General features: G+C 45.8%; 2 protein-coding genes across 5 annotated transcripts in view; both read left to right on the top strand.

The window, feature by feature from the left end:
• The window catches only part of caprin1b (cell cycle associated protein 1b), a 43746-nt gene extending 34159 nt beyond the window's left edge, over positions 1–9587 (top strand). For all 4 annotated transcript variants that reach the window (XM_031823221.1, XM_031823223.1, XM_031823222.1 and 1 more), the window contains 8 exons: positions 1425–1586; positions 1973–2146; positions 3725–3835; positions 4086–4202; positions 7243–7402; positions 7627–7989; positions 8306–8418; positions 8840–9587. In XM_031823221.1, coding sequence (XP_031679081.1) covers positions 1425–1586; positions 1973–2146; positions 3725–3835; positions 4086–4202; positions 7243–7402; positions 7627–7989; positions 8306–8418; positions 8840–8929 — 1290 coding nt within the window. In that variant the 3' untranslated portion in view covers positions 8930–9587. The remainder of the gene's footprint in view (positions 1–1424; positions 1587–1972; positions 2147–3724; positions 3836–4085; positions 4203–7242; positions 7403–7626; positions 7990–8305; positions 8419–8839) is intronic.
• Positions 9588–11286: 1699 nt separating this feature from the next.
• The window catches only part of nat10 (N-acetyltransferase 10), a 38663-nt gene continuing 22576 nt past the window's right edge, over positions 11287–27373 (top strand). The window contains exons 1-14 of the mRNA XM_020481310.2: positions 11287–11441; positions 11672–11793; positions 11892–11983; positions 16699–16870; positions 16988–17110; positions 20764–20825; positions 23707–23821; positions 23987–24094; positions 24347–24480; positions 24688–24781; positions 24891–25126; positions 25210–25334; positions 25609–25759; positions 25940–26036. Coding sequence (XP_020336899.2) covers positions 11680–11793; positions 11892–11983; positions 16699–16870; positions 16988–17110; positions 20764–20825; positions 23707–23821; positions 23987–24094; positions 24347–24480; positions 24688–24781; positions 24891–25126; positions 25210–25334; positions 25609–25759; positions 25940–26036 — 1623 coding nt within the window. The 5' untranslated portion in view covers positions 11287–11441; positions 11672–11679. The remainder of the gene's footprint in view (positions 11442–11671; positions 11794–11891; positions 11984–16698; positions 16871–16987; positions 17111–20763; positions 20826–23706; positions 23822–23986; positions 24095–24346; positions 24481–24687; positions 24782–24890; positions 25127–25209; positions 25335–25608; positions 25760–25939; positions 26037–27373) is intronic.

The raw sequence follows: 27373 nt of genomic DNA, 5'->3' as shown, positions 1-27373 counted from the left end.
GTTCTCAACTTGCCTACCTGGTTAAATAAAGGTGAAATAAAAAAAGAATGCCATTACTTATTATTATGACCATCATAATAACAATAAGGAGATCAAGAAAAATAAGGGTTATTATTATGAATATAATTTTTCTGACAATTTGAAACATTGTAAACAACACTATAAATTATCAATAATACCAGAGGCTGTTAAAACAAAAAAGTGTTAAGCCTTTTTTACAGATTAACAAAAATTAAAAACAGACGAAAAGGTGAAGTTGTTTATCCGACATGCGTGATGTTTGGTGCTCGTAGAGGCAGTAGACTAAACAAAACGCTCACATGCAACAGAAGCAGGATCTATTTTAATTCTGTAGTTACCAGTCAAAAGTTTCGACACACCTACTCACTTAAGGATTTGTCTTCATTTTTCTACATTGTGGAATAATAGTGAAGATATCTAAACTATGAAAGAACACATGGAAACATATTGTAAACAAATCAAAATATATTTTATATTGGAGATTCTTCAAAGTAGCCACCCTTTGCCTTGACAGCTTTGCACACTCTTGGCATTCTCTCAACCAGCTTCATGAGGTAGTCACCTGGAATGCATTTCAATAAACAGATGTGCCTTGTTAAGTTAATTTGTGGAATTTCTTTCCTTAATGCATTTGAGCCAATCAGTTGTGTTGTGACATGGTAGGGGTGGTATACAGAAGATAGCCCTATTTGTAAAAAGACCAAGTCCATATTATGGCAAGAACAGCTCAAATAAGCAAAGAGAAACAACAGTCCATTACTTTGACTGACCTTCATGTCTGAATCTGGAAAATGTCAATAACTTTGAACGTTTCTTCAAGTGCAGTTGCAAAAATTATCAAGCGCAATGATAAAACTGGCTCTCATGAGGACCGCCACAGGAAAGGAAGACCCAGAGTTGCCTCTGCTGCAGAGGATAAGTTCATTAGTTAACTGCACCTCAGATTGCAGCTCAAATAAATGCTTCACAGAGTTCAAGTAACAGATACATCTCAACATCAACTGTTCAGAGACAATTTTTTTAGCATTTTTTTTTTGCATTGGCTGTCAACATTCAGTAAAAAATAAAACGGTGTCATCTAATTTAAATCTTGTGAAACGGCCTGTAACTAACGGGTTTTTACCGTCCTGTAAGTCCTCCGGCATGTGATCAAAGCAGCAGGAGATGTAATTTTATATACATTTTGTATTCATGTATTGATTTAGTCATACCCAATGTCTTCTATCAAGATATGTTACGTTTAATTATTAAGACATCACCTAAATTTCAAAAAGTCTAATTTGGACTATATCTTAAATGACCATTTTATGTCATCGTCTAGTCGAGATTATGGGACTGGATACGGAAGGGTACTTTCATAGGGTATACAGCCTCTGGCCTTGCCTCTTGTTCTTCCCCCTCAGGCGGAGAGTGTCATCCAGCAACAGCCTGTACAGTCAGCCCTTCCCCCCAATGACTTGGAGACCCTCTCCCTGAACGTGGCCACAGTCACACCCCCGGTGGTCAGGAAGCAGGCAGTCCAGGACCTCTTGTCACAGATGCAGGGGCCTTACAACTTCATGCAGGTGAGGATTCGATCCCCCACCCTCTTCAAGACTGTTAGCCCACTGAGCTAAAGTCTAGCAATTAGCTGTGGTTGCTGTGACTGTGGTTCAGGCTTGTACAATGAGGTGGTTTGGACCTGAATATTAGGCATTTGGTCCAAGCTAATGCCTGGGCTTTAGCTCAGCAGGTGAACACGATCTAGTGGCTTATAGGCAACCATAGCTTTGAACCTCAGTCAGTCACATATTCAGCATAGTGCCATAATAACATTGTTTGCTTCCCTCAGGACCAATGCATTTTGTGGAGTTTTGTGGAGTTGTGGAGTCAGAAGATCAAGGAGTCAAAGATGTGAGGAATAAAGGATAGAATTTTGTTATTCAGCCATATTTTCTGCTTCCTCCCTCAGGACTCTATGCTGGAGTTTGATGGCCAGCTCATTGACCCAGCCATCGTGTCAGCCCAGCCCATGAAGCCTGCAGCTCAGAACATAGACCTTCCTCAGTTGGGCTGTCCCCCAGTCCATCTAAAATCACGCCTCTCACCACACAACACCGTCCCGGTACAGCCTGAGCCCATGCAGGTGAGTGCGGGTGTTGATGATGGCAGGGGCTTCTTTTAATAACATGTTCAAATTTAATTTAAAATTATTATTTTACCCCTTTTTTTCCTCCCCAATTTTGTGGTATCCAATTTGTAGTAGTTACAGTATTGTCTCATCGCGGCAACTCCCGTACGGACTCAGGAGAGGCGTCCTCCGAAACACAACTCAACCTAGCCGCACTGCTTCTTGACACAATGCACATCCAACCCGGGAGCCAGCCACACCAATGTGTCGGAGGAAACACCATACACCTGGCGACCTGGTCTGCGTGCACTGCGCCTGGCCCGACACAACACAGGAGTCGCTAGTGCACGATGAGACAAGGATATCCCTGCCGGCAAAACCCTCCCCAACCCGAACCCAGAATCTAAGGTGGCACAGCCAGCACTGCTATGCAGTGCCTTAGACCACTGCGCCACCCGGGTGGCCCTAAAATGCACCCTTAACCTCTCTGGGATATGTGGGACGGTAGCGTCCCACCTGGACAACATCCAATGATAATGCAGAGCGCCAAATTCAAATGAATTACCATAAAAAATTCAACTTTGATGTAATCACACATTCAATATACCAAATTAAAGCTACACTTGTTGTGAATCCAGCCAATGTGTCAGATTTCAAAAATGCTTTACGGTGAAAGCAAACAATGCTATTATCTGAGGATAGCACCCCAGTAAACAAAGAGAGAAAAGCATATTTCAACCCTGCAGGCGCGACACAAAACGCAGAAATAAAAATATAATTCACGCCTTACCTTTGACGAGCTTATTCTGTTGGCACTCCAATATGTCCCATAAACATCACAAATGGTCCTTTTGTTCAATTTATTCCGTTGATATATATATCCATTTATTTGGCGCGTTTGATCCAGAAAAACACCGGTTCTAACTTGCGCAACGTGACTACAAAATATCTCAAAAGTTACCTGTAAACATTGTCCAAACATTTCAAACTACTTTTGTAATACAACTTTAGGTATTTTTTATGTAAATAATCGATAAAATTGAAGACGGATATACTGTGTTCAATACCGGAGGAAAACAAAGTGGAGTGTGCTTTCAGGTCACGCGCCTCTAACAAAGAGTACACTTCCCTCGAGCCTCATTCTGAACAGTGTTCTTCATTTCTCAAAGGAAAAACCTCAACCAATTTCTAAAGATCGTTGACATCCAGTGGAAGCGATAGGAACTCCAGGAAAGTCGATTAGAAATCTGGATTCCCAATGAAAAACAATTAAAAAGTGAGTGACCTCAAAAATAAAAAAATCTGAACGGTTTGTCCTCGGGTTTCGCCTGCCAAATAAGTTCTGTTATACTCACAGACATGATTCAAACAGTTGTATTAATTTCTACTAATAATGTGCATATCTTAGCTTCTGGGTCTGAGAAGCAGGCCATTTACTTTGGACACGCTTTTCATCCAGATGTGAAAATACTGCCCCCTGTCCCAAAGAAGTTAAGTAAGCACTGATATGACTTGTCTGGATTTGTCAAAGGTATTTTAGATGAGTGATAATTCCAGTGAGGCTGGAAGATGCATTTGCTCCTTCATCCCCAGGTTCCCTTGGTGTCCCCCACGCCTGAGTCGTACACCACCCCGTGCCCCATGTACCAGTCATCACACACGCCAGAAACACGCCCACATGCGGACTCCATCGACACCATCCAGGTAAAAAAATTATAAAAGGATAATGCATGCCACTTAGCAAACACTTTTATCCATTATCCAGCAACTTGCAGTTGACTTGTGGGCAACTTTTAAGTTGCGGGTTCCATTTCAACAGTGATCATGTACACATACAAAAAATAAATGATGGACTCACTGTGGGAATTGAACCCACAACTTTTGCGTTACTAGCACCACACTCTTACCAACCTGAGTACAGGATCACTGTATCTGATGGTACTGTTCTTCCCAGGAGTCCATGTCCCTGTCATCAGAGCAGCAGCAGGTCTTCCAGTCTGTCAACGTCTCCAAACCCCCACACATCTCCGGCATCAATGTCAATGCAGCACCATTCCAGTCCATGCAGACAGTAAGGCCTTAGTCAAAACGCAAACAATCTCTCTTTGGTTGGCAGGCAGGCACGGTCACGCAGGCAGGCACAGTCACGCAGGCACGGTCACGCACGCCGGCAGGCACGGTCACGCACGCACGCAGGCAGGCAGGCAGGAGTCTTAAGATTTTAATGTTCTTCATCATCGTTATTGTATTTCCATATTGTTCATATGGTCTGTCTTTGAATTGTTTCTTTCACTGTCTTTATTCATCCATTGTTATTAATTTCGATTTCGTCAGGCAGGCGGGCGGGGCAGGCAGACGGAGAGACAGGCAGGCAGACAGGCCCGCGCAGACGGAGAGACAGGCAGGCAGACAGGCCCGCGCAGACGGAGAGACAGGCAGGCAGACAGGCCCGCGCAGACGGAGAGACAGGCAGGCAGACAGGCCCGCGCAGACGGAGAGACAGGCAGGCAGACAGGCCCGCGCAGACGGAGAGACAGGCAGGCAGACAGGCCCGCGCAGACGGAGAGACAGGCAGGCAGACAGGCCCGCGCAGACGGAGAGGCAGGCAGGCAGACAGGCCCGCGCAGACGGAGAGACAGGCAGGCAGGCAGACAGGCCCGCGCAGACGGAGAGACAGGCAGGCAGGCAGACAGGCCCGCGCAGACGGAGAGACAGGCAGGCAGGCAGACAGGCCCGCGCAGACGGAGAGACAGGCAGGCAGGCAGACAGGCCCGCGCAGACGGAGAGACAGGCAGGCAGGCAGACAGGCCCGCGCAGACGGAGAGACAGGCAGGCAGGCAGACAGGCCCGCGCAGACGGAGAGACAGGCAGGCAGGCAGACAGGCCCGCGCAGACGGAGAGACAGGCAGGCAGGCAGACAGGCCCGCGCAGACGGAGAGACAGGCAGGCAGGCAGACAGGCCCGCGCAGACGGAGAGACAGGCAGGCAGGCAGACAGGCCCGCGCAGACGGAGAGACAGGCAGGCAGGCAGACAGGCCCGCGCAGACGGAGAGACAGGCAGGCAGGCAGACAGGCCCGCGCAGACGGAGAGACAGGCAGGCAGGCAGACAGGCCCGCGCAGACGGAGAGACAGGCAGGCAGGCAGACAGGCCCGCGCAGACGGAGAGACAGGCAGGCAGGCAGACAGGCCCGCGCAGACGGAGAGACAGGCAGGCAGGCAGACAGGCCCGCGCAGACGGAGAGACAGGCAGGCAGGCAGGCAGACAGGCCCGCGCAGACGGAGAGACAGGCAGGCAGGCAGGCAGACAGGCCCGCGCAGACGGAGAGACAGGTAGGCAGACAGGCCCGCGCAGACGGAGAGACAGGCAGACAGGTGCGTGCGCGCAGACGGAGAGACAGGCAGACAGGAGCGTGCGCGCAGACGGAGAGACAGGCAGACAGGCGTGCGTGCAGACAGAGACAGGCGTGCGTGCAGAGAGAGACAGGCATGCGCAGACGGAGAGACAGGCAGGCAGACAGGCCCGCGCAGACGGAGAGACAGGCAGGCAGACAGGCCCGCGCAGACGGAGAGACAGGCAGGCAGACAGGCCCGCGCAGACGGAGAGACAGGCAGGCAGGCAGGCAGACAGGCCCGCGCAGACGGAGAGACAGGCAGGCAGGCAGGCAGACAGGCCCGCGCAGACGGAGAGACAGGCAGGCAGGCAGGCAGACAGGCCCGCGCAGACGGAGAGACAGGCAGGCAGGCAGGCAGACAGGCCCGCGCAGACGGAGAGACAGACAGGCAGGCAGGCAGACAGGCCCGCGCAGACGGAGGGACAGGCAGGCAGGCAGGCAGACAGGCCCGCGCAGACGGAGAGACAGGTAGGCAGACAGGCCCGCGCAGACGGAGAGACAGGCAGACAGGCAGACAGGCCCGAGCAGACGGAGAGACAGGCAGGCAGGCAGACAGGCCCGCGCAGACGGAGAGACAGGCAGGCAGGCAGACAGGCCCGCGCAGACGGAGAGACAGGCAGGCAGGCAGGCAGACAGGCCCGCGCAGACGGAGAGACAGGTAGGCAGACAGGCCCGCGCAGACGGAGAGACAGACAGGCAGGCAGGCAGACAGGCCCGCGCAGACGGAGAGACAGGCACGCAGGCAGGCAGACAGGCCCGCGCAGACGGAGAGACAGGTAGGCAGACAGGCCCGCGCAGACGGAGAGACAGGCAGACAGGTGCGTGCGCGCAGACGGAGAGACAGGCAGACAGGAGCGTGCGCGCAGACGGAGAGACAGGCAGACAGGCGTGCGTGCAGACAGAGACAGGCGTGCGTGCAGAGAGAGACAGGCATGCGCAGACAGAGACAGGCAGACAGGCATGCGCAGACAGAGACAGGAAGACGTGCGCGCAGACGGGAAGACGGGCGCGTGCGCGCAGACAGAGACAGGCAGACAGGCGTGCCCGAAGACAGAAACAAGCAGACAGGCGAGTGCGCGCAGAGACGGACAGACGCCAAATACTAATTGAGTGTATGGAAACTTATTTTCCACTGGGAATGTAATGAAAGAAATAAAAGCTGAAATAAAACATTCTCTCTATTATTGTTCTGACATTTCACATTCTTAAAATAAAGTGGTGATCCTAACTGACCTAAGACAGTGAATTTTTACTAGGATTAAATGTCAGGAATTGTGAAAAACTGAGTTTAAATGTTTTTGGCTAAGGTGTATGTAAACTTCCCACTTCAACTGTATATACAGGGGGTACCGGTACAGAGTCTGTGCGGGGGTACAGGTTCGTCGAGGTAATTCTTACCAAAATTCTTACCATTTTTTCAACTGCGGATTGGCCCTTTCATGACAATGCTTACAGTGCAGAATCTCTGTTTACTACTACTGCCGGTGCTCACATGCAACCTACTCTCAGAACTGGAAGCATTTAACTGGGATTCTTACAGCACTCCAAACCATTCTGTGATGGTGGCAGGGATAGTTTTGGGCTGAAACACAACTCTCAGATTGTAGCTTTAACTCTTGATAAGACTGTGAGTGACAATTGTTCCTAGCGTTGTTAAACTAGGCTGAACACTCGGCACGCCATTGTTTTAACCAGGCTACCTTGCTCCCCCCCCTCAGGTGTTCAACCTCAATGCCCCTGTCCCGCCGGCCAATGAGGCGGAAGCCTTGACCCAGGCCAGCCAATACCAGAACAGCTACAGCCAGCAGGGGTTCAGCAGCCAATCACAGCAGCTCCCTGTGGAGCAGACAGAGATGCAGACTGACCAGCTGCAGTCTGGTGAGCTAGCAGGGCTGGAGCAGGTTTTTTTCCCTTGTCATACTACAGAGCAAAACCAAGTCGAGCCGTACCACACTGGCCTGGTTATGTGTTTACCATCGGTCTACTGGAGCTGTCCTGAAAAAGGCAATGGTTGAACAGTGCTAGATGGTGTGGAAAGGATACTTCACTAACTTTGACTGTCTCAAGGCCATTTTACTCAATCTATGTTTCCCTGTCTGTAGTGGTTGGTGCCTTCCACTCCCAGGACCCATCCCTGCCCAGCCAGGCTCTGCCCAGCCAGGCTCTGCCCAGCCAGGCTCTGCCCAGCCAGGCTCTGCCCAGCCAGGCTCTGCCCAGCCAGGCTCTGCCCAGCCAGGCTCTGCCCAGCCAGGCTCTGCCCAGCCAGGCTCTGCCCAGCCAGGCTCTGCCCAGCCAGGCCCTGCCCAGCCAGGCCCTGCCCCAGGGTCAGCAGGGTCCAGGGTTCATCCCCGCGGCTGGTCGCCAGGCCCAGTCCTTCTATAACAGCAGAGGCATGACCCGCGGAGGCCCCCGTAACGCCCGCGGCATGGTCAACGGATACAGAGGGCCCTCCAACGGATTCAGAGGTACGGTAGCCTGACCTGTCCTTTACTGTCACAAACTAAATTGTGCAGGGCCACACATCAGCCTCAAGATACACTAGAGCTTTCTCTTGTCTGTAGAGTAGTTAGTTAAATAGACGGATTGAGCTGAGTGTTGTGTATGGGAGAAAAAAACCTACATCTGTTGGATTTGATCTCAACTTGTTTGACATTTGATATCACATGCTTGTTGCACATGTTGGTGTCATCATGGTCTTGATGCTGTTTAATAAGCGAAAGCAACAATCTATGCTTTTTACTGAATGACTGCGTCTAACTGGAGTGTAATAATCCATTCCAGGTGGATATGACGGTTACCGACCTCCCTTCGCCAACACTCCAAACTCTGGATATCAACAGGCTCAGTTCAACACCCCTCGGGATTACTCCAATGGTGGCAACTACCAGCGGGGGGTAAATAACCTTTGACCTTATCACTCACACAGGGTTGGAGGAGGGCTTGGGATGGATGTTGAGCTAACATGCTCATGGCCGGTTTCCCGGACACAGATTTAAGCCGCGGAATTAAAAGTACTTTCAATCGGTGGAGTTCCTCCGTTGAGCATTTATTTTTCGAATTCAAGAGTAGGCTTAATTTAGGTCTGGGAAGTTGGCCCGCCCTTACCATAGGGGATCTTGGATTGTCTCATATCTGTTTGGCATCTATAGGAGTTGTTGTGTTACATGTTAGTAATATTATGTGGGCCTAAGTTTGCCCTCTCTTTGCCTTATAGGGGGCATCACTGGATCGACTCCTTTTATTTGTTAGAAATCTATGTAGGAGTATTCTATGAGAACAGTTAGTAGTAATGCTTTGTCTTTTTCCCTGGTTCAGGATGGTTATAATCAGAACTACAAGCGTGGAGCAGGCCAGGGATCCAGAGGGATGTCTCGAGGAGGCAATGCCCAGGCCATGAGGTCCTGATCGGGCCTGTGTTTGACTGTCCCAATTCACCCCTTCCCCTTGGCCCTAACATTTCAATGTTTGCAGAAACGTCTGGTACGTATAACGGTGTAGTGGTGGACTTATTTACTTGGTTATATTTTTCCTGGGTGGGGCAAGTTGAAGGGTCATGGCCAAGGTGGGGGGTGGGGTAAGGAACGACTGGAACAGATTTTGACTGACAACTTTCCACACCACACTAAACATTCGAGATATCCAGAATGCATTTTGCCCCATCACTTTTATTTGTCCTTTTTGTTTCTCATCAGTGGTATTTTTCCTGGCTTTTGGATCAAAGTAATGCCTGCTTTGATATTGAAAAAATATTAATGTTTTAAAATGAGACTGAATACACAAGCCAATCTGTAAATCCTTAGTGTTACAATGGTTTTAAGCAAGCCTGTAAACTTGAAAGATTTCATTGATTTATTTATTTTATAAAATAAAACATGCCACTGCTGGTCCGAGCCCCCGGGAGTGTTTCTTTCTCTTGCCCAGTCCCCCCTTTTTTGTTTTGTTCACATATCATCTTTGTTCTAAAAAGCATTTTTGTTATGTTTTTAAAAGAAGCTCCCAATTCCTCAGTTTGTAAATTGATGTTGCTTCAAAAGTTTCAATAAAGATGTTGCATTACCCATGATTTGTGGTGATGGTGTCCTTTATTGTTGGGTGGTGAAAGTGTTGCCAGGGCTAGACAAGATGGTTTTGACTTATGATGGAAAGAGTTGTGTATTGCATTCTCTGTAGAAAACTACACAATCTGAGAGCTGGGTAGGGAACACTGATGAATCAAGACTACATTTCCTATCTACGCTTCTTATTAGCTCAGAGGCTAAATTAAACCGCTTTTACTATGGTGGGTTACTTGTTGAGGAAGACCTTGAAGTGGTGATTTTATTAAGTGTAGTCAAAGATTATAGATATACTGACATTGTCAGGGCAGAAAGACGTGTACCATGGGAGTCTTTGTACACAAAGCGGCACTACTGTCTAGCTCCCACCTATTCTTTCTTTGGATTGTTGGATACATCTCATTATTGCAATCCTCTTATGAATATTCAATGAGGGTTGTTGACATCAACCGCCTCTTCAAAGGAGACAGATGCTATGCTACTAGCCTCATGCCATGAAGATGCATAGACATTTTTTTCTCAAAGTTGCCGGGATGTCACATAACAAATTTTATTTTATCAAATTAACATCACGTAGCAAATAAGCCATTCATTTGTTTGTGGACCAAATTCGATACGGTCATTAACCTCCATTAGAAAACGAATTGCTTGGTGGGAGAAACAACAAAACGCCACCTGCTGGATGGAGACAGATTTTCTGCCGAATTGAGCCTCATTATTTTCCTCTCTGGTGTAGTGTAGAGATGAGGCATTCTGGTTATAACCTATATTTTAAACTGGGTGGTTTGAGCCCTGAATGCTGATGGTATATGAGGTATGTCAGACCGTATGCCATGGGTACGACAACATTTATTTTCACTGCTCTAATTGCGTTGGCAACCAGTTTATAATAGCAGTAAGGCACCTTGGGGGTTTGTGATATATGGCCAATATATAACAGCTATCACGACTCAGGTTTGTAGGCCTCCTTGCTCAAACACGCTTTTTCAGTTCTGCCCACAAATTTTCTATAGGATTGAGGTCAGGCCTTTGATGGTCACTCCAATACCTCGAGATGGCTGTGCATATTCATGCCATGAAGCTAGTAGCATAGCATCTCTCCATTGAAAACCGTTGGTTGACGTCAACAACCCCCATTAAAAATTCAAAGTAGATTGCAAAAATGTCCAGAATTCTATTCCCCAAATTAGACATTATCCATAGTGAATAACAAAAATAACATCTTCCTGAATCATTAATGAGTGAATACGATTGCATTAGAATTGTAATTTTAAAAAATGATATTTTTTTGTATTTTCTTGTTTAAAACGTTATTTAACGAGGCAAGTCATTTAAGAACAAATTCTTATTTACAATGACGGCCTACTGTTAGACATGTTTTGATGTAGGGATGTAAGTTGATAGTGTATAATTAAACAATTGATTGCAATAATGAAATGCATCCACCAAGTGGGAAAGGCGGTAGGTAGCCTTTGTACTACCATTAACATATTTTGAAATATCAGTCATATTTGTATATATATATAAAAATATGACTGATATTTCAAAATATGTTGAATATATATATATATATATATATATAATGTTCACGTGTTTCTTCACCTCATTGCTTGTGAGTATTTTTTGTTTATTTCAGTTTTAACATTTTACCTTCAGGCATTTGGGTTGACAGCACATGTACTTTTGTCGCATAGTTCTGACGTCATAGCAGGGTCCTTCAGAACCGCCGTCCCCACGTGAGTTTATCGGCATGATTGCAGCATGTAAACTAAACTAACTGCTTCCAGAGTTTTGTCGTGCTTTCATCTACATTTATTAGTTTAAGCCGGATTAAACACCAGTGGGGTTACTAACTACGTCAGGTAAGAACGATATCTTAAACCAGAGAGTTGTATACCTGCTAGCTAGATAAATCATAACATAAATTATCTGTAGGATTTAAGGGATGTGATCAGCTAATTGATGAACTACCGTTGTGCCGCTGCCATGTTGTACCCATATGCCCATTGACAAAACTGTCTAGCGTTACATCAGAAATAATCCCCTTGCATAACACCCTTACTGGAGCAACCTTACTCCTTTTCGCCCTCAGGGACCACCATGGCAACATTTCGGAAAAAGATAGATAACAGGATCCGTGTCCAGATAGATAATGGCGTTTCCGAGCAACACCGCACCATGTTCGTGGTGGTCGGGGACCATGGCAGAGACCAGGTAAAAATGTCTACTTTAACATGTACATGGTTAAGACATTGATATCAGCCCAGAAGTGTTTGTCATCTGTAATCCATGTTCAATTTAACTTCATCCAGGTTGTCATCCTGCACCACATGCTGTCCAAAGCCGCAGTCAGAGCCAGGCCATCTGTCCTCTGGTGCTATAAGAAAGAGCTGGGCTTCAGCAGGTAAATAATACCCTACACGATTCCTTCCGTTACTTGTCTTTTTAAGGCTTATTAGCCCGGTCCCATATCTGATCATGCTGTATTTAGGCTAGAAGACACAAGGCAGTGCTGTGTCATTAATTAGTGATGTTACTTTTGATACTCGAGTTTCGAGGCATTCAGCTAACTTCGAAGCAGTGTGCCGATGCCTGTACATTATCAGAAGTATGTCGATGCTTCTTAGTTTGATCACATACATTTTCAACCTGTGTGTCTATGGAACGCCGTTTGGGTTATTTGCATGTAAAAAAAATATTTTTAAAAAGACACGTCAGCTAGTCGGCTGGCCCTCGCTACATATTCGTCGCCAGACCCACTGGCTCCAGGTCATCTACAAGTCCATGCTAGGTAAAGCTCCGCCTTATCTCAGCTCACTGGTCACGATGGCAACACCCATCCGTAGCACGCGCTCCAGCAGGTGTATCTCACTGATCATCCCTAAAGCCAACACCTCATTTGGCCGCCTTTCGTTCCAGTACTCTGCTGCCTGTGACTGGAACAAATTGCAAAAATCGCTGAAGTTGGAGACTTTTATCTCCCTCACCAACTTCAAACATCAGCTATCTGAGCAGCTAACCGATCGCTGCAGCTGTACATAGTCTATTGGTAAATAGCCCACCCAATTCACCTACCTCATCCCCATACTGTTTTTATTTATTTACTTTTCTGCTCTTTTGCACACCAATATCTCTACCTGTACATGACCATCTGATCATTCATCACTCCAGTGTTAATCTGCAAAATTGTAATTATTTGCCTACCTCCTCATGCCTTTTGCACACATTGTATATAGACTCCCCCTTTGTTTTCTACTGTGTTATTGACTTGTTAATTGTTTACTCCATGTGTAACTCTTTGTTGTCTGCTCACACTGCTATGCTTTATCTTGGCCAGGTCGCAGTTGCAAATGAGAACTTGTTCTCAACTAGCCTACCTGGTTAAATAAAGGTTAAATAAAAAAAACATAGCGTTAACACAGTTCTATTACATAATGTTGTGTGTTCTGAATTTGCACGTGCAAGCCAAGCGCCATCCGTAGCACTGTCGAAGCCGGACGAGCAATGTCTGCAAACACCGGCCACGAACTATGTGTTTACAATCCCGCCTTGGTAATAAGTCATTTGTTTGACCACAACTTCTGGGGTAGCTAGCTTTAGCTTGGCACCTAGCCAGCACCAATACAACCAGCCTGAAAGCAATGACAAGTAGAAACTGCAGTCATTTTCATTATTCTTAGCAATGATTTAGGAAGTATTGTAAGTATTAGCTAGGTAGCCACTTGTTGTTCGCCTATTGAAATTGAACTTGAGTTCGTGAAAATAAATAGCTTGTCTGCTACTTAACCCTGTTGCACAATAAGCTAGCTTCATCTGGCTAGTGAGGATCGACCGGACTGGGTTTGGGTGGCAGGTAGGATAGTGGTTGGAGCGTTCGGCCGGTAACAGAAAGGTTGCTGCATCGAATCTCCGAGCTGACAAGGTAAACATATTTTGGTTCTGCCCCTGAACAAGGCAGTTAACCCACTGTTCCCCGGTAGGTCATCATTGTAAATAAGAATTTGTTAAATAGAGGATAAATAAAAATGTGTTGTAATACACATAAGGATTGGGCACAATGGTGGAATTTGCATCATTTTAAAAGTGATTCAGAAGGTTACAATTGGTGGAATCATGCCGTATTTCGACTACATAATCTTTTAATCAAGCTTGGAATGTAAAAGCAATGAATTGGGGAACAGCCACAGAACGCAACTGAAGAGTTTATGCAAATATTAGCGTTGTAGCTCTTATCGTGGGACTGTGAAATCACCTCCCCAGTCAGCCTATTGTGTGTATTGACATTCATATTGCACTGTACAGCTTTAGCTAAGGATTGGGGATCAATGAAATGGGGTATCAGTCTACTCAATACCCAATACATTTTTTCCCAACGTCCTCCTCAGAGTTACAAAGGGGAGCACAGCCGCGAGCTGCCCAGTGACAGACGAGCAAAATCACTTCTATGCTCGCTTCGAGGCAAGCAACACTGAGGCATGCATAAGAGCATCAGCTGTTCCGGACGACTGTGTGATCACACTCTCTGTAGCTGACGTGAGTAAGACCTTTAAATAGGTCAACATACACAAGGCTGCTGGGCCAGACGGATCACCGGGACGTGTGCTCCGGGCAGGTGTCTTCACTGACATTTTCAACATGTCCTTGATTGAGTCTGTAATACCAACATGCTTCAAGCAGACCACCATAGTCCATGTGCCCAAGAACACAAAGGCAACCTGCCTAAATGACTACAGACCCGTAGCACTCACGTCCGTAGCCATGAAGTGCTTTGAAAGGCTGGTAATGGCTCACATCAACACCATTATCCCAGAAATCCTAGACCCACTCCAATTTCCATACCGCCCAAACAGATCCACAGATGATGCAATTTCTATTGCACTCCACACTGCCCTTTCCCACGTGGACAAAAGGAACACCTATGTGAGAATGCTGTTCATTGACTACAGCTCAGCGTTCAACACCATAGTACCCTCAAAGCTCATCCCCAAGCTAAGGATCCTGGGACTAAACACCTCCCTCTGCATCTGGATCCTGAACTTCCTGACGGGCTGCCCCCAGGTGGTTAGGGTAGGTAGCAACACATCTGCCGTGCTGGTCCTCAACACTGGAGCTCCCCAGGGGTGCGTGCTCAGTCCCCTCCTGTACTCCGTTCACCCACGACTGCATGGCCAGGCACGACTCAAACACCATTACTTTTGCTCCACTTGTAGTGGAGCAGGTTGAGAGCTTCAAGTTCCTCTGTGTCCACGTCACCTACAAACTAGAATGGTCCAAACACACCAAGACAGTCGTGAAGAGTGACGACAAAGCCTATTCCCCCATCGAGAAATGAAAAGATTTGTCATGGGTCCTGAGATCCTCAAAAGGTTCTACAGCTGCAACATCGCTGCCTGGTTTGGCAATTGCCCGGCCTCCGACTGCAAGGCTCTTCAGATGGTAGTGCGTACGGCCCATTACATCATTGGGGTTAAGCAGCCTGCCATCCAGGACCTCTACACCAGGCGGTGTCAGAGGAAGGCCCTAAATATTGTCAAAGACCCCAGCCACCCCAGTCATAGACTGTCCTCTCTACTACCGCATGGCAAGCGGTACTGGAGTGCCAAGTCTAGGATAAAAAAAGCGTCTCAACAGTTTTTACCCCCCAGGCCATAAGACTCTTGAACAGGTAAACAAATAGCTACCCAGACTATTTGCTTTGTGTGCCCCCCAAACCCCTCTTACGCTGCTGCTACTCTGTTTATGATATTTGCGTAGTCACTAACTATACATTCATGTACTTACTACCTCAATCAGCCTGACTAACCGGTGTCTGTATGTAGCCTCACTGTTTTTTACTGTTTTATTTCTTACCTGTTGTTCACCTAATGTTTTTTTGCACAGTTGATTAGAGCCTGTAGGTAAGCATTTCACTGTAAGGTCTACCTACACCTGTTGTATTTGGCTCACGTGACAAATTAACTTTGATTTGATCATGTTGTGGGGGTGCTTTGCTGCAGGAGGGACTGGTGCACTTCACAAAATAGATGGCATCATGAGGGAGAAAATTATGTGGATATATTGAAGGAACATCTCAAGACATCAGTCAGGAAGTTAAATCTTGATTGCAAATGGGTCTTTCAAATGGACAATGACCCCAAGCATACTTCCAAATTTGTGGCAAAATGGCTTAACTTCTTTTAGGATAGGGGGCAGCATTTCATGTTCTTTTATATTGACAGCGCTATTGTCCGGTTAAAATATTATCGATTATTTAGGCTAAAAACATGCTGAGGATTGATTGTCAACATCGTTTGACATGTTTCTACAAAATTTACGGATACTAATTTGGAATTTTCGCCTGCCCGTTTTCACCACATTTGAGCCATTGGATTACTGAACAAACGACTGGTTTTTGGACATAAAGAGGGACTTTTATCAAACAAAATGAAAATTTCTTGTGTAACTGGGAGTCTTACCATACGAAGATCATCAAAGGTAAGTGATTCATTTTATTGCTATTTCTGACTTTTGTGACTAATCTACTTGGCTGGCTGGCAACTGTATGTAATGTTTTGTGTGCTGAGCGCTGTCCTCAGATAATCGCATGGTGTGCTTTCGCTGAAAAGCCTTTTTGAAATCTGAGACGGCAGCTGGATTAACAACAAGATAAGCTTTATTTGGATGTATTACACTTGTGATTTCATAAAAGTTAAATATTTATAGTAATTTTATTGTAGGATGGGGTTGATTCTAATGACTTACATTAGCTATTGTGTAAGTCCAAATAAATTCACATTGCCTGACCCCAGGACACCTACAACACAAGAAGGTAATCAGGTACCTCAGCCCCCCCAAGCCACAGTCTGTTCTCCCCGCATCCATCCCTCAGACGTAGAATTGCAGGCCCATATGCTCTGATTTCAAACTGATTTTAGAGATTCATTCGAAAATAAAAGCAGTACTTGTTTCAATGCATGAGGGGAGGTCTAAGAAGGTCAAATGCGTGTGTCTTACGCCCAATGTGTGTGAGTTGGCAACACTAATTGTCATGGCCAGATGGCACAAACATCTGGGACCAGGCTAGCGAGGGAAGTCTTGCAGTAGGAATGTTTTGCTCATTTTGCTCTTGTCTTTAAACAGCAACCGAAAGAAGCGCATGCGTCAGCTCCAGAAGAAGATCAAGACCGGCACTCTGAACATTAAGCAAGATGACCCCTTTGAGCTGTTTGTCGCTGCCACTAACATCCGCTACTGCTACTACAACGAGACACACAAGATTCTTGGAAACACTTACGGCATGTGCGTCCTGCAGGTGAGACATGCTTGTTCTTCTTGTTGTCCTGGCTGTCAACACCTGACATCTAACAATCCTTGTGTTCAACTCTCCAGATTTGTACTGAACTTTTTTGTCTCATTCTCTCTCACACAGGACTTTGAGGCTCTCACTCCCAATCTCCTGGCTCGAACTGTGGAGACTGTGGAAGGAGGAGGGATCGTGGTAATTCTTCTCAGGACGGTCAACTCACTCAAGCAACTGTACACAATGACTATGGTAAGGCCCCATAGATGGTTTCAGTGAACTGTGTACTCATGTATTATTTAATCCTTGCTGGGTTAGAGACAGTTTAAGACTACTGTTGTCTAAATATTGCTGTTTTTATAGTGTATCTGGCAAGTATTCAGAACCCTTCACTTTTTCCACATTTTGTTGTTATTCTTATTCTAAAATGGATGAAATAGTTATTTTCCCCTACATCAATCTACACACAATACCCCATAAATAATAAAGCGAAAGAGGGTTTTATAAATAAGCGTCAACCAGTTGGTTTTGTGAGATGACCAGTTTACAGAGGAGTATAGAGTTCAGTGATGTGTCCTATAAGGAGCATTGGTGCCAAAGCTGATGGCTGAATGGTAAAGAACATCTAACCGCTCGAGAGCACCCTTAGCTGCCGATCGATACATTTCACCTCTGTATTCTAGCATGTGTAGAATGGTCATCTGAATCAGGGTTAGTTTGGCAGCTCGGGTGTAAAAGGGGTGATTATGATAGAGGAAACTAACTTTAGCCTGCAGCTGAGATATGTGCTGAGAGAAGGACAGTGTACAGTCTAGCCATACTCCAAAGTACTTGTATTAGGTGACTACCTCAAGCTCTAAACCCGCAGAGGTAGTAATTACACCAGTGGGAGGTATTCTTCTTACCAAACCATATTACCTTTTGTTTTGGAGGTGTTCAGAAAAAGCTTGTTGGACACTAAGAAAGCTTTGTTGTAGAGCCTTTAATACACAATCCGGGGAAGAGGCAGCTAAGTATATATTTTATTTATTTAACCAGGTAGGCCAGTTGAGAACAAGTTCTCATTTTCAACTGCGACCTGGTCAAGATGAAACAAAGTAGTGCGACAAAAACAATACAGCACAGTTACACATGGGATAAACAAACACAGTCAATAACACAATAGAAAATCTGTATACAGTGTGTACAAATTAAGTAAGGAGGTAAGGCAATAAATAGGCCAATACTGGCAAAGTAATCACAATTTAGCAATTTACACTGGAGTGATAAATGTACAGATGAGAATGTGCAAATAGAAATACTGTTGTGCAAAAGAGCAGAAAAACAAATATGGGGATGTAGTAGGATGGGCTATTTACAGATGTGCTGTGTACAGCTGCAGCGATTGGTAAGCTGCTTGACAGCCGATGCTTGAAGTTAGTGAGGGAGATATGTCTCCAACTTCAGTGATTTTTGCAATTCGTTCCAGTCATTGGCAGCAGAGAACTGGAAGGAAAGGAGGAATTTGCTTTGGGGGTGACCAGTGAAATATACCTGCTGGTGCATGTGTTACGGGTGGGTGTTGCTATGGTGACCATTGAGCTTTACCTACCAAAGACTTATAGATGACCTGGAGCCAGTGGGTTTGGCGACCGAAATGTAGCGAGGACCAGCCAGCGAGAGCATATAGGTTTCAGTGGAGGGTAGTATATGGGGCTTTGGTGCCAAAACGGATGGCACGTTGATAGACTGCATCCAGTTTCATGAGTAGAGTGTTGGGGGCTATTTTGTAAATGACATCGCCAAAGTCAAGGATCGGAAGGATAGTCAGTTTTACGAGGGTATGTTTGTCGGCATGAGTGAAGGAGGCTTTGTTGTGAAATAGGAAGCCGATTCTAGATTTAATTTTGGATTGGACATGTTAAATATGAGTTTGGAAGGAGAGTTTCCAGTCTAGCCAGACACCTAGGTGTTTGTAGTCGTCCACATATTCTAAGTCATAACCGTCCAGAGTAGTGATGCTAATCGGGCGGGCGGGTGCGAGTAGCGATCGGTTGAAGAGCATGCATTTGAGTATTTTCTGATTTTAAAAGCAGTTGGAGGTCACAGAAGGGGAGTTGTATGGCATTGAAGCTCGTTTGGAGTATTGTTAACAGTGTCCAAAGAAGGGCCAGATGTATACTGAATGGTGTTGTCTTATCGATGGCGGTTATGATATCGTGGCTGAGGTGCACCCATGACCAGTTCGGAAACCAGATTGCATAGCGAAGAAGGTACGGTGGGATTCAAAATGTTCGGTGATCTGTTTGTTAACTTGGCTTTCGAAGATTTTAGAAAGTCAGGGCATGATGGATATCGGTCTGTAACAGTTTTGGTCTAGAGTGTCTCCCCCTTTTGAAGAGGGGGATGACCGCGGCCGCTTTCCAATCTTTTGGAATCTTAGACGATACGAAAGAGGTTGAACAGACTAGTAATAGGGGTAATAAGACTTCATTATCTACAAATCAATGGATGAGCGCTTCCTACTGCCTGAGCTATGTTGATGTAAATTGTAAAGAGGGTGGGGCCTAGGATTGAGCCCTGGGGTACTCCCTTGGTGACGAAGTGGCTGAGACAGCAGGTGTTCTGACTTTATACACTGTATTCAGGCCCTTTATTCAGTACTTTGTTGAAGCACCTTTGGCAGCGATTACAGACTTGCAGTTGGGTATGACGCGACAAGCTTGGCACACGTGTATTTGGGCAGTGTCTCCCATTCTTATTTGCAGATCCTCTCAAGCTGTCAGGTTGGATGGAGCGTCGCTGCACTGCTGTTTTCAGGTCTCTTCAGAGATGTTCGATCGGGTTCAAGTCCATGCTTTGGCTGGGCCACTCAATGACATTCAGACTTGTCCCGAGCCACTCCTGCATTGTTTTGGCTATGTGCTTAGGGTCGTTCTATATGAAGGTGAACCTTCGCCACAGTCTGTGTTCTGGAGCAGGTTTTCATCAAGGATCTCCCTGTACTTTGCTCCGTTCATCTTTCCCTCAACCATGACTAATCTCCCAGACCCTGCCACTGATCCCCGCTGCATGATCATACCACCACCATGCTTCACCTTAGGGATGGTGCCATGTTTCCTCCGAACGTGACAATCTTGGTTTCATTAGACCAAAGAATCTTGTTTCTCAGTGTCGGAGCCCTTTAGGTGCCTGTTGGCAAACTCCAAGCGGGCTGTCATTTGCCTTTTACTGAGTAGTGGCTTCCGTCTGGCCACTCTACCATAAAGGCCTGATTGGTGGTGTGCTGCAGAGGAATTCTGTAGCTCTGTCAGTGACCATCTGGTTCTTGGTCACCTCCCTGACCAAGGCCTTTCTCCCCCCGATTGCTTAGTCTTGGTGTTTCCAAACATCTTCCATTTAAGAATGATGCAGGGACGTTCAATGCTGCAAATGTTTTTGTACCTATCCCCAGATGTGCCTCGACACAATCCTGTCTTGGAGCTCTATGGACAGGTCCTTCGACGGCTTGGTTTTTGCTTGTATATGCACTGTCAACTGTGGGACCGTGTGTGTATCTTTCCAAATCATGTCCAATGAATTGAATTTACAACAGGTGGACTCCAATGAAGTTGTAGAAACATCTCAAGGATGATCAATGGAAACTGGATGCACCTGCGCTCAATTTAGTCTCATAGCAAAGGGTATGAATACTTATGTCAGTAAGGTATTATTATTTTTTTTTATATATATATATATATATATATATATATATATACACACTTACAAACTTTCCTAAAAACCTGTTCTCTTTGTCATTATGGGGTATTGTGTATAGATTCAGAACATAATTGAATCCATTTTAGAATAAGGCTGTAACGCTACAAAATGTCAATCAAGTCCTAGTCTTTATCCTTTCCTGAATGCACTGTATGTTTCTTCCCCAGGATGTTCATTCTCGCTACAGGACCGAGGCCCATCAGGACGTGGTGGGAAGGTTCAATGAGAGGTCAGTGGTCTTCAAATACACTGAACAAAAATATAAACGCAACAATCTGAGATACAGTTCGTATAAGGAAGTCAGTCAATTTAAATAAATTCATTAGGCCCTAGTCTATGGATTTCACATAACTGGAAATACAGATATGCATCTGTCACAGATACCCCAAAAAAGTAGGGCCCTCATGCATTGCAATCAGACTGTTGATTGTGTCCTGTGACATGTTGTGCCACTCCTCTTCAATGGCTGTGCGAAGTTACTGAATATTGGTGGGAACTGGAAGACGCTGTTGTACACGCCGAACCAGAGCATGTCTGGTGAGTATGCAGGCCATGGAAGAATGAACTTTTTCAGCTTCCAGGAATTGTGTACAGATCCTTGTCACATGGGGCCGTGCATTTTCATGCTGAAACATTAAATTATGGAGGTGGATGAATGGCATGACAATGGGCCTCAATATCTCGTCACGGTATCTCTGTGCTTTCAAAAATGCAATTGTGTTCGTTGTCTGTAGCTGATGCCTGCCCATAACAACCCTACCGCCACCATACAGCTCAGCATTTAACACCATAGTACCCTCCAAACTCGTCATTAAGCTCGAGACCCTGGGTCTCGACCCCGCCCTGTGCAACTGGATCCTGGACTTCCTGACGGGCAGGTAACATCTCCACCCCGCTGATCCTCAACACTGGGTCCCCACAAGGGTGCGTTCTCAGCCCTCTTCTGTACTCACTTTTCACCCACGACTGTGTGGTCATGCACGCCTCCAACTCAATCATAAAGTTTGCAGACGACACTACAGTGGTAGGCTTGATTACCAACAACGACGAGACGGCCTACAGGGAGGAGGTGAGGGCCCTCGGAGTGTGGTGTCAGGAAAATAACCTCACACTCAATATCAACAAAACAAAGGAGATGATCGTGGACTTCAGGAAACAGCAGAGGGAGCAGCCACCTATCCACATCGACGGGATAGTAGTGGAGAGTTTTAAGTTCCTCGGCGTATACATCACGGACAAATTGAAATGGTCCACCCACACAGACAGCGTGGTGAAGAAGGCGCAGCAGCGCCTCTTCAACCTCAGGATGCTGAAGAAATTCGGCTTGCCACCAAAAACACTCAGACTTTAACAGATGCACAATCGAGAGCATCCTGTCGGGCTGTATCACTGCATGGTATGACAACTGCTCCGCCCACAACCGTAAAGCTCTCCAGAGGGTAGTGAGGTCTGCACAACTCATTACCGGGGACAAACTACCTGCCCGCCAGGACACCTACACCACCCGATTTCACAGGAAGGCCAAAAAGATCATCAAGGACAACAATCACCCGAGCCACTGCCTGTTCACCCCACTATTATCCAGAAGGCGAGGTCAGTACAGGTGCATCAATGCGGGGATGCTATCTCAAGGCCATCAGACTGTTAAACAGCCATCACTAACATTGAGTGGCTGCTGCCAACATACTTAATCATCTCCAGCCACTTTAATAATGGAAAAATTGATGTAATCAATTTATCACAAGCCACTTTATATTATATAATGTTTACTTACCCTACATTACTCACCTCATATGTATATATCCTGTACGCTATACCATCTACTGCATCTTGCCATCTTGATGTTATTAAATGTATCACTCGCCACTTTAAACAATGCCACTTTATATAATGTTCTCATACCCTACATTACTCATCTCATATGTATATACTGTACTCTATACCATCTACTGCATCTTGCCTATGCCGTTCTGTACCATCACTCATTCATATATCTTTATGTTCATATTCTTTATCCCTTTACACTTGTGTGTATAAGGTAGTAGTTGTGGAATTGTTAGGTTAGATTACTTGTTGGTTATTACTGCATTGTCGGAACTAGAAGCACAAGCATTTCGCTACACTCTCATTAACATCTGCTAACGACGTATGTGACAAATACATTTGATTTGATAGGGCACTCTATTCACAACGTTGACATCAGCAAACCGCTCGCCCACACGACGCCATACTGCCTGGTACAGTTGAAACTGGGATTAATCTGTGAAGAGCACACTTCTCCAGCGTGCCAGTGGCCACCAAAGTTAAGCATTTGCTCACTGTATTTGGCTACAATGCCGAACTGTAGTCCGGCCAAGACCCTAGTGAGGACCACGAGCAAGCAGATGAGCTTCCCTGAGATGGTTTCTGACAGTTTGTGCAGAAATTCTTAGATTGTGCAAATACACAATTTAATCGGGTGTCTGGTCTCAGACGATGTCTGGTGAAGAAGCCGGATGTGGAGGTCTTGGGCTGGTGTGGTCACACATGGTCTACAGTTGTGAGGTCGGTTGAACGTACTGCCAAATTCTCTAAAATTACGTTGGAGGCGGCTTATAGTAGAGGAATAAACAGTAAATTCTCTGTCATCAGCTCTGGTGGACATTCCTGCAGTCAGCATGCCAATTGCACGGTCCTTCAAAACTTGACATCTGTGGCATTGTTGTGTGACAAAACTGCACATTTTAGTGGCCATTCATTGTCCCCAGCACAAGATGCACCTGTGTAATGGTCATGCTGTTTTATCAGCTTCTTGATATGTATGCCACACCTGTCAGGTGGATAGATTATCTTGGTAAAGGAGAAATGGTATGTCAGGTATGTCAACGAATTTGAGAGACACAAGCTTTTTGTGCATCTGGATATTTTATTTCAGCTCATGAAACATGGGACTAACACTTTACATGTTGCGGTTTGTTTTTGTTCAGTGTAGTTTAAATATGTCCGCCCAATTACAACTCTTGAGGACTATTCTCACAAGGGCTTCCTTGTTCTTTTTAAATGACTGACAGGCCATATAACCCTAACTGATACCATATATATCCATGGTAACTAACTGCCCTCCCCTCCAGGTTCATCCTATCTCTGTCGTCCTGTAAGACGTGCGTTGTCATTGACGACCAACTCAACGTCCTGCCCATCTCCAGCCACATTGCCAACATCAAGCCTGTTCCTCCCAAGACTCAGGTAGACACACAATCCCATGCTCCACAGCAATCCTGGGTTATGTTGATTAGGGCACACTGGAGCAAGGTTCCTTCAGTTTCATGCCTAGTGAACATGACTTAAGTCAAACTCCATTCATTGACTTTTGGGTTCTAACCTGACCAATCATTTTCCTCCTTCCTGCAGGAAGACAGTCTTTCGCCACGGGAACAGGAGCTGAATGAGTTAAAGGAGTCTCTACAGGACACGCAGCCTGTTGGTGTGCTGGTGGACAGCTGCAAGACCATGGACCAGGTCAGGACATACTCTCATATATAAATCAAGGGTATAGGATATTGTCTTACGTCAGATAGCGTGAATCCGTCTGCTCTGGTTGAGACTGGCATCACGTGTAACGCCACCTGTCAGAAGACAATTGGGTAAAGGGGTGTAAGGACAGAATTTATTGACTAGTTCATATCCAGGCTTTGCACCTCTCGGTGGAGATCCTGTTATTCACAGTGTGTGTTTCTTAGCTTATGGTTTGTTGCGGTCTCTCCTTCCAAGGCCAAGGCGGTGCTGAAGTTCATTGAGGCCATCTCAGAGAAGACCCTGCGGAGCACTGTGGCTCTGACTGCAGCTAGAGGCAGGGGCAAGTCTGCAGCACTGGGACTGGCTGTGGCTGGGGCTGTGGCATTTGGGTGCGGTTTACTGCTGAGTCACATACCTCATCTCACACACACACGCATGAGTCTTTACACTTTTAGATTGATCTACGTAGGGTGTGCTTGTCGCTATGTTGGAGGAGACGCACTCGCTAACAGTGATCTGTGTGGAGTCCCTTAAATCACACACTCCATACTGTGACATTACTGCTGCTCATAGTGTCCTGTTGTCCTTCTCCACAGCTACTCCAACATCTTCATCACCTCCCCCAGCCCAGACAACCTGCACACTCTGTTTGAATTCATCTTCAAAGGCTTCGATGCCCTTCAATACCAGGTGACCCTTCTCTTTGTCTATAGTCTCTGGATGTGAGTGAACTATATGTCAGACAATGGAAGCTTTATTAAATATATTCCTAACTTAAACGTCCCTCTCCCATTCCCAGGAGCACCTGGACTATGAGATAATCCAGTCTCTGAACCCTGAGTTCAGCAAGGCTGTGGTTAGAGTCAACATCTTTAAGGAGCATAGACAGACTATTCAGTACATCCACCCAGCTGATTCAGTGAAGCTAGGTCAGGCTGAGCTGCTGGTGATAGATGAAGCTGCAGCCATCCCCCTTCCTCTGGTCAAGAAGCTGCTCGGACCATACCTGGTCTTCATGGCCTCCACCATCAACGGGTCAGTGGCGTGTATGTATGTGATTCTGGTGTACCATAGCGCAAACTGTCTGTGTTCCTGATTTCCCCTTTTTATCCCTAAAGGTATGAGGGCACAGGTCGTTCTCTCTCCCTGAAGTTGATCCAACAGTTGAGGCAGCAGAGTTCAGAGAGCCAGCAGAGTCTGTCAGCAGAGAACAGGAGCACCAATACAGCCAGGCTAAATGCAGGTGACCAACACACCCTTACTACATTTTACATTTATCTTTTAGTCATGTAGCAGACCCTAGTTTTATCCAGATTCGCACTCAATGCATTCTACTACTGTAGGTAAAAACCAACGATCACAATCATTGCTAATCAAGTTTTCTACAAAATAACTATCTGCAAAGTCAATGCTAGTATTGAAAGACTAATGCGGTTGTAAGAAAGATTTACAAAAAATACATTCCATTGCATCTGTACCTGCAATGTGTTTTAATTATTTTATTCCTCCTCTCCCAGCTCGCTCCCTCCAAGAGGTGTCCCTCCATGAGTCCATCCGTTATGCCATGGGAGACCCTGTAGAGAAGTGGCTCAACGAGCTGCTGTGTCTGGACTGTCTAAACATCCCCAGAGTCATCTCTGGCTGCCCCCTGCCACAGACCTGCGACCTGTGTCCTTTCATGGTGAAATAGATAATGCTGCTCAGTGGTTATTTCTCAAGCTCCATTCCTCAACTTTACAGGGCTGCTGTTTGGCCCTAAAACAAATTCAGTATTTTGGCCTTTAATGGCACGCTATATGATTGTCTTAGTCGTTGCTGCTGTTGTCATCCTTAACCTGTGTTGTACAGATACTATGTGAACAGAGACACACTGTTCTGCTACCACAAGGCATCTGAAGCCTTCCTACAGAGACTCATGGCTCTATATGTGGCTTCGCACTACAAGGTGAGCCTGAGCATTGCACACACTAGTAAAAAGTACACATACAAAGCATTGATCATCAGGCTCATACCGCAGATCCAAAAAGTAACACCCCCCCCCCGCCACATCTCTATCTTAGATTATGGTAATTAATATTAACAGAACATGCAAGTCGAGGATGCACTTTGAAGATATTAGGATAACTGTCCAAATGTTACTTTTCCAAAACAAACAAGATGAGTAACGTACAGCAAAATCGCTTGCCTATGTCAATCTACTATCCCCCATAGTAGAGAAGTTTACCTATTCTATTGGAAGTAGCCTATTCCAAACAGACTCTGGGACAGTTGTGTGTGACGCTAAAAAGCAATGAGTGATGCAACAGATCAGGGCGTTTAGCTTAACATGTTGATAAACTACTATATCTTCAAGGCAGTATGGAATGTGCGTTCTATAATGCAATTAGTGGGAAAACACTTGTCAGAAGCGCACCACACATAAGAGCGGTTTCATCTATCAGAGATGAAAATGTCTGTTAGAAATTTAGAAAGAGGAGATCTAATATGCAACAACTAGCATGGGTTGCAAATATGACTAGGATTGTGCCTTTGCATACTGGACAATTAAAGAAAGTTGATATTAAATAATTGCCTCCATGGATATGGTCTGATTTTGGCTAGGCTACTTTGAAGGTAAGACATGCCTCATAATATGTAGTAAAATGTTCAGGTGTCAAACAATTAAGTATATGTTTTCAAAATGCATACTGCCTGCATACTGCCTCCAGCTCATCCCTCACTTATCCCTCACTACATATTCATTGCCAAACCCACTGGCTCCAGGTCATCTATAAGTCTTTGCTAGGTAAAGCCCCGCCTTATCTCAGCTCACTGGTCACCATAGCAACACCCACCCGCGCTCCAGCAGGTATATTTCACTGCTCATCCCCCAAAGCCAACACTTCCTTTGGCCGCCTTGTCTTCTAGTTCTCTGCTGCCAATGACTGGAGCGAATTGCAAAAATCTCATATCGCCCTCTAACTTTAAGCATCAGCTGTCAGAGCAGCTTACCGATCACTGTACCTGTACACAGCCAATCTGTAAATAGCACACTCATCCCCATAGTATTACTTGCTCTTTTGCACCCCAGTATCACCCGACCTCAACCCAATTGAGATGGTTTGGGATGAGATGGACCACAGAGTGAAGGAAAAGCAGCCAACAAGTGCTCGGCATATGTGGGAACTCCTTCAAGACTGTTGGAAAAGCATTTAATGTGCTGGTTGAGAGAATGCCAAGAGTGTGCAAAGCTGTCATCAAGACTAAGGGTGGCTACTTTGAACAATCTGAAATATAAAATAT

Source organism: Oncorhynchus kisutch, linkage group LG4, assembly GCF_002021735.2.
Source record: "Oncorhynchus kisutch isolate 150728-3 linkage group LG4, Okis_V2, whole genome shotgun sequence".
NCBI classification, from domain to species: Eukaryota; Metazoa; Chordata; class Actinopteri; order Salmoniformes; family Salmonidae; genus Oncorhynchus; species Oncorhynchus kisutch.
Note: the sequence above shows the minus strand (reverse complement) of the source record. Positions and strands in the feature narration are given on the sequence as shown.